This window comes from Camarhynchus parvulus, chromosome 11 (assembly GCF_901933205.1).
Source record: "Camarhynchus parvulus chromosome 11, STF_HiC, whole genome shotgun sequence".
NCBI classification, from domain to species: domain Eukaryota; kingdom Metazoa; phylum Chordata; class Aves; order Passeriformes; family Thraupidae; genus Camarhynchus; species Camarhynchus parvulus.
This window is the reverse complement of record NC_044581.1, coordinates 6466066-6472919: the sequence shown is the minus strand read 5'-3', so window position 1 is coordinate 6472919 and position 6854 is coordinate 6466066. Positions and strand designations below refer to the sequence as shown.

The window sequence follows — 6854 nt, the reverse complement described above, 5'->3', positions numbered from 1 at the left end:
TTTTTGCGGGCGCACCGGGGCCGGGAGAGCGGGGCGGGACGGACCGGGCGGGCGCTCCGGGCGGCGGGAGCGGGGCCGGGAGCAGCGGGAGCGGGGGGGGGCAGCCATGCCGTACGCCAACCAGCCCACCGTGCGCATCACCGAGCTCACGGACGAGAACGTCAAGTTCATCATCGAGAACACGGACCTGGCGTGAGCACCGCCGCGGGCCGGGCCGGGCGGGCCCGGGGGTGAAGCGGCCGCGGGAGGCGCCGGGGGCGGCCGGGCAGGGTCTCTGAGGCAAAGCCCCGCAGCAGCCTCGGCCAGGGCTGTGCGGGCCTGCAGCCCCACGCTCCCTCGTGCCCAACCACGGGTGTTTCCCTCCCTCAGGGTGGCGAATTCCATTCGAAGAGTGTTCATCGCAGAAGTCCCCACCATAGGTGAGGCCTTTTGCTTGCCTGTGGTCAGAGTCCCTTGGGCTGCCCTCCGTGTTCTCCCTCTCCTCTCTGCTTTTGGCTCTCCTTACCCGTGTTCAGCCAGTACTGTGCCCTGCAGATGCTGCCCCAGTGTCTCTGCAGTCTCTGTAATGTTTTCTGTACCCTCACAAGCTGCTTTTCCCCACATGAGTATTCCTCAGTTTGTGACTTTCTCTTCTCTGCAGCCATTGACTGGGTCCAGATAGATGCCAACTCCTCCGTGCTCCACGATGAGTTCATTGCACACAGGCTGGGTGAGTGCTGGTTGGGGAGGAAGATGAAGGTGTGTTGTGGGCAAAATCAGGGTTAGGGGCTCTTGTGGTTTATCAGATGTTCCTCTGATCTCCTGCTTCTCCCAGGTCTCATTCCTCTCACCAGCGATGACATTGTGGATAAGATGCAATATTCCAGAGTGAGTCACAAAAATGCTGTGGGGAGTCATTTTGAGGGTGGTGGGTGTTTGATCTGATGGGGAGCTCTGGCAGTTTGTGCATAAAGAACCTGTGTGTGTGTGCGTGCCAGGACTGCACGTGTGACGAGTTCTGCCCCGAGTGCTCCGTGGAGTTCACGCTGGACGTTCGCTGCAATGAGGACCAGACCCGGCACGTGACGTCCCGGGACCTCATCTCCAACAACCCCCGCGTCATCCCGGTCAGTGCCACCTCCTGCATTCACAGCACCCACAGCAGGATTCACAGGATTCACAGAATCACTGGGTTGGAAGAGACCTTCAAGATCATCGAGTCCAACCCAGCCCCAGCACCTCAACTAAACCCTGGCACCCAGTGCCACATCCAGGCTTTGTTAAACACACCCAGGGATGGTGACTCCACCACCTCCCCGGGCAGGTCATTCCAGAACTTGATCACTCTTTCCATGAAAAACTTTTTCCTAATATCCAACTTGTATTTCCCTTGATGCAGTTTGAGACTGTGTCCTCTTGTTCTGTCACTTGCTGCCTGGAGAAAGAGCCCAACCCCACCTGAGCACAGCCACCTCTCAGGGAGCTGTAGAGAGTGATAAGCTCACTTCTGAAGCTTCTTTTCTCCAGGCTAAACACCCCCAGGTCCCTCAGTTGTTCCTCACAGGGTTTGTGTTCCCAGCCCCTCTTGTTGCCTCCTCTGGATGTGCTCAAGTGTCTCAGTGTCCTTCCCAAACTGAGGGGCCAGAACTGGACACAGCACTCAAGGTGTGGCCTCACCAGTGCTGAGTACAGGGGAAGGGTGACCTCCCTGCTCCTGCAGAGGCAGGGTGGCACACACAGGGAATGTAGACACTCTGACCACACTTCATATTGCCTAAAGCTCCACTTAAATCCCAGTGTTTGATTAAAGCAGAAGTATCTGCAGGAGCAGATGTGTGTGCCAGTGCCCTCCTTGTCTCTGCCATGCTGTCCTTCACTTGCTGTCTGATGGGCTGCAAAGCAGTGTGGCCTCATCCTGCACCCCCATCCCAAAATCCTGGGCTGCCCTGAGGCCTCTGGCTTGCTGGTTCTTGACTCTCAGCATGGCAGAGTGTGAGGGGCCAGGGCCAGGGCAGTGCTGCCAACCAGCTCCTGTGCTGTCATCTTGGGGAGGCTTGGTGGTGCTGAGGTGGGACAGAGACAAAGGGACTTGCAGAGAATGTTCTAGTACACTGCTGAGGTGAATCCAGATGTCACCACAGCCTGGGCTGCTCCTGCTGCCTGGTGACAGTGTGTGCCTGGGTAGAGCCCAGCTGGAGCCTACTGTCTTTTACTTGCCTTTGGCTGTGTGCTGTGTATCATCTGTAGCAGTTGTGGGAGTGACTTCAGGAGCCAAGCAGATGTGCTGTGCTGGAGCACTCATCCAAGCTGAACTGGTCCCTAATTTGCTTGGTTTTGTTTGGCTGCTGCAGGTGACATCTCGGAGCAGAGACAACGACCCCAATGACTACGTGGAGCAGGATGGTGAGTGGTGGGTCACTGGCAATAAGAACTGTAGCAGGAAATTCCCTTTTCTCTCAGGTTCTTTGAACTCATTCTTCCTTTACTAGCTGTGCAACCATAAGGCAGCTGTAAATATGACACTTCTGAGCTACTGGTGTCACTGCACAAGTGGGGTAGCATTTTATCTTAATTGTCAGATTGTCCCACAACTGAAAAGGATGCTTCTGTCTCTCCTTGTGGTAGCTTAGAGACATCAGGGAGGTGAAATGCTGTGCTGTTGGCTGTTCCTTGGGGGGCCTGTGTAGCTCCTTTTTACTTCACTCTTCTGAGGACACAGCTGAGCCCCGCTGTCACAGACATCTTTTATGAAAAATCCTTTCCTTAGGATTTTTTCTCCTGAGAAGCTGAGAGGCCTCAGGAACAAAATGTAAACAGTGGTTATCTGCTGCTGTGGAATGCAACAGGTGCATCTGTGATTGGTCTCATGTGGTTGTTTCTAATTAATGGCCAATCACAGTGAGCTGGCTCAGACTCTCTGTCCGAGCCACAAGCCTTTGTTATAATTCCTTCTTTTTCTGTTCTTAGCTAGCCTTCTGATGAAATCCTTTATTCTATTCTTTTAGTATAATTTTAATATAATATATATAATAAAATAATAAATCAAGCCTTCTGAAACATGGAGCCAGATCCTCGTCTCTTCCCTCATCCTCGGACCGCTGTAAACACGGTCACACCCCGCTAAGGATCCAAGCTAAACCTGGATACTGGTGACATCTTCCTGGGCACCAGAAATCTGCCTTTGCAGGGTGTGCTCACCCACTGCTGTCTCCTCTGCGTGCTTTGCAGACATCCTGATTGTGAAGCTGCGCAAGGGGCAGGAGCTGCGGCTGCGGGCCTACGCCAAGAAGGGCTTTGGCAAGGAGCACGCCAAGTGGAACCCCACGGCCGGCGTGGCCTTCGAGTACGACCCCGACAACGCGCTCAGGCACACCGTGTACCCCAAGCCAGAGGAGTGGTATGTCCTGCTGTCTGTCTGCAGCGACTGGGAAGGGTTTTCCAGCAGGACACAACTTACATTTCAGCCCTGGGGATAATTTGGCTCAGTAAGCGATGGGGAGCGTGCCTGCCACATCCCCTTGCACAGACTCTGCTCCTGGGGTTGGGAAGCAAGGCCAGTCACTTGTTGGCAGCTGCACACAAGGTGGACTGGTGTGTGGTCATCTTTTGTCCTCCCTCACGTACCATCACTGCTGGTTTGCCTCGCTTTCATGCCCTTTTTCACCACTTCTTGCTGTTTTTTTCTTCCCTGTGCAAGTGTTTTGTAGGTTGGAGTAAGGTCTGAGGAAGGAGAAGATCCATATGAGATGAAAGAAGTTGCTATGAGAGTAAAGAGTGGAAGGTTGAGTTGCAAGACTGATTTTTCAGCCTGGCTTGAGGAAGCCCAGTATGGCTGTGATTTAACCCATACTTCTCCTCACTCCTAGAGCCTGAGCTCTTGCAGGGTTTCCCTCTCTGGCCCTTTCCTCTACTCTGAAATACCATTCTGCACAAGTTGCACACAGCTTCTCATCCAAAAGTGGCATATTTTACTTTTGGAAATCTGCTGCCTTGCTTTGGCCTGGATGAGGACTTCGTCCAGCATGACTTTTCATGAATGCTGCTCACCTGAGCTGCTCCTGGCTCAGTATCCCAGTGATCACCTAGCAGACATCCTATCATTGAGCCAGCAGCATAGTGAGGAACCAGGTGCCTTCAGGCAGGGCAGGCTGAGAGCAGGGACTGGGCAGGGTGGTGGATGTGCTGCTGTAAACATTGATTACTGGCAGGCTCACAAACCTGGTGTGGCATACAACAGACAGGGCACCAGGAAACAATTTCTGAGAGGTGCTAGGCAAAATATATGTAAAAGTTGGAAAAATCCCCAAAGAGGATTGATATTGGAGCTGCCAGTTCTTGACAATATGTCTGTCTTTTCAAGTTCATTTGTCTCCCTGTGAAGACAATACAGAGCCAAAGCCTTCTGCTGTCCAAGGCTAGCTATGATTTTTGGTTTAGTTTTTCGTGCTAGTTGCTTTTTGAGGCTGTTGGCAGAGCACTGGCATGCAGCTGGACTCTCCAAACAGCTCTCAGGGTCATGGAAACCTCTGCACTGTTTTGGTCATGGGTGGTTCTGCAAGTGACAAGAAATCCCCTCTTCATTAACACCTCATCTCTCTCGGTGGTTTGTACAGGCAGAGGGTTTGTTTGAGAAACAGAGTTTTATTTCAGACAGCTGATTACAGGGTGCTGGGATCAGTGTTTCTGGGCATTGCTGGGGCAGAGGAAGGCCAGCAGGAGACCTTGATGGGTACAGGATTTTCTGTGCTGCCTTCTCAGACAGCTCAAGGCTTTGGGTTTTCTTACATGGATTAAGTGGTTCCACGCAGTCTCTCTGGTGTGGTGCTCTACAAACCAAGGAGTGCATAAGGTAAAAAGATGTGTTTGCCTAACTGATGCACAGGAATTGCAGTGATTTTTGGTAGAGGAATGAGGGTGCAGGACATCAGCATGGAGCTCACTGATGCAGGTGGTGTCTGTTGTACAGGAGATTTTTTTTCCTGCTGGCTCCAAGCCAACTGTGCCTCACAGGCTTGAGTGCTGGTGTACTCCAGTGCTTTCCTGGCCCAGTGGGAAGTAGAAAGAAAAGATAACTCAAGGTCCATTACTCCATAAAAGCATCCAGGCTCCATAAACACAGTCCCTTCAGGAATCAACATCCCTTCACTGGAAGCACCTGCCAGATTGTACCAGTGTAGATGGATGGAGCCACAGTACAGGGCTTGCTGAGTTTGGGCAGAGCAGGGCTGATCCCCTTCTTCCAGTGCTGCTGGATGACTCTGGGGCATTAGTGAGGAGCCAGAAAGCACAATGTGTGACTGAGGTTCTTTCTGTGACTTGATGTTTGATGACCACCCTGTTGTGTGCTCACTCACTGGGGTCAGACTGAGTGCCTGGGCTCTGTGGGGCCAGGCTGGGACAGGGGCTCTGTGTAACCTCTCCTGCTCTCCCTTTCTGTGGGGCCAGGCTGGAGCAGGCTCTGTGTAACCTCTGTGTAACCTCTCCTGCTCTCTGCTTCCAGGCCCAAGAGTGAGTACTCGGAGATCGACGATGAGGATGCTCAGGCTCCCTATGACCCCAATGGCAAGCCAGAGAGGTGGGAGCTGAATGCAGTGCTGCAGCTGGGAGAGGGGGTGACTGGCTGGGTGCATCTCATGGGCTCTCATTAGTAAAGAGTGCCTACACTGTGCTGAAATTGCCAGCCCAGGGAGCTGACATTCCCTGAAAAGCAGGGCAGGAGTTGGCATTAAGTGGCGATATACCTGGATGTGGCAGGTTTTCCCCTCTGGGGGATCCTAGACAGTTCTCCTGAGTTCATGTTGCCAGGGAGGGCGGTGCACACTCAGTGAGGTGTGAGGCCTGCAGGGGAAATACCCTGGCTGAAGGTGTTCATTCACCTGTGTGTGTCTCATGCTCTGATTGCTGGTGTTATTTGCACTGCAAAAGTGCCTCAGCCAGCCTTAGTCCCTGGCTGGGGGCTGCTGGCTCACAGGTCACAGTGCTGAACAGAAATCAATCTCAGAAGTGCTCTTGCAGCCTGTGAAGTTGTGAGTGTTGCTGTGAGGGTTCTAGAGGGGCAGCAGTGGCTGTTGCCTGCTTGGGAGGTGAATGACGATGATGATGATTGGGATTCCAGGCCAATCTCCCTGCTTTCCCTGCTGTGGGTGTGGATGGGCTGGAATGATGTGCAGTCTGGGTTTGCACCTCCTTGCAGAGGTGGTGGTGACTTAACCCCTGCATTGTAACCTCAGGTTTTATTACAACGTGGAGTCCTGTGGCTCCCTGCGCCCTGAGACCATCGTCCTGTCTGCCCTGTCCGGCCTCAAGAAGAAACTGAGCGACCTCCAGACACAGCTGAGCCACGAGATCCAGAGCGATGTCCTCACTATCAACTGAGGTGGCCCTGGCAAGAGAGTGCTGTGAGCTGTGAGTGATGCCTGGCTGAGATCTGGGGAGAGGCTTTTACCTCCCCATCATCTCTTCAGCCTTTCCTGGCCCAGCACTTGATTGGGGACACCTCTTCCTTGGCCCTCCTTCCCAGGGAAAGCCATTGTTACATGTAGGGTAGAACAGGAGGGGCATCAGTGAGCATCTTAGCTGGGACAGGCTTTGTCTCCAAATGATCCTGGAGTTTTGGTTCTGGTGTTGGATTTTGGCCACGTGGTGTTTGGGATTGGGAAGTGTGTACCTTTGTTACACAACCCTTTTACATGTCCATTCTTTACTGTGCTGAATAAAGCCTTACCCCCAAATTTTTCTGTTATCCCTGAAAGCTCATTCAAAGCTGCTGGAGGAGATGTCACATCATTTACTTCCCTCCAATAGACATTGACTTAATGAGATCTGCTTTGTAGGGAGCATTGCTCGCTGATGCTGATTGCTGCTTGTGACATTAT

General features: G+C 52.8%; 1 protein-coding gene across 1 annotated transcript; it reads left to right on the top strand.

Annotated features, from left to right (window-relative positions):
• Positions 1 to 21: 21 nt before the first annotated feature.
• POLR2C (RNA polymerase II subunit C) lies at positions 22 to 6710 on the top strand. Its single transcript, XM_030955804.1, has 9 exons — positions 22 to 192; positions 370 to 419; positions 641 to 709; positions 815 to 867; positions 978 to 1106; positions 2331 to 2382; positions 3208 to 3376; positions 5480 to 5554; positions 6210 to 6710. Exons 1-9 carry the CDS (start codon positions 107 to 109, stop codon positions 6352 to 6354), a joined length of 828 nt encoding a protein of 275 aa, XP_030811664.1. The 5' UTR covers positions 22 to 106; the 3' UTR covers positions 6355 to 6710.
• Positions 6711 to 6854: the final 144 nt, after the last annotated feature.

Excerpts from the sequence above, each read along its gene's own strand:
- POLR2C (XM_030955804.1), top strand. The coding sequence starts at position 107 with ATGCCGTACGCCAACCAGCCCACCGTGCGCATCACCGAGCTCACGGAC. Across the intron at positions 868-977 it reads ATAAGATGCAATATTCCAGA|GACTGCACGTGTGACGAGTT; the intron begins GTGAGTCACAAA and ends TGTGCGTGCCAG. Across the intron at positions 2,383-3,207 it reads TGACTACGTGGAGCAGGATG|ACATCCTGATTGTGAAGCTG; the intron begins GTGAGTGGTGGG and ends CGTGCTTTGCAG.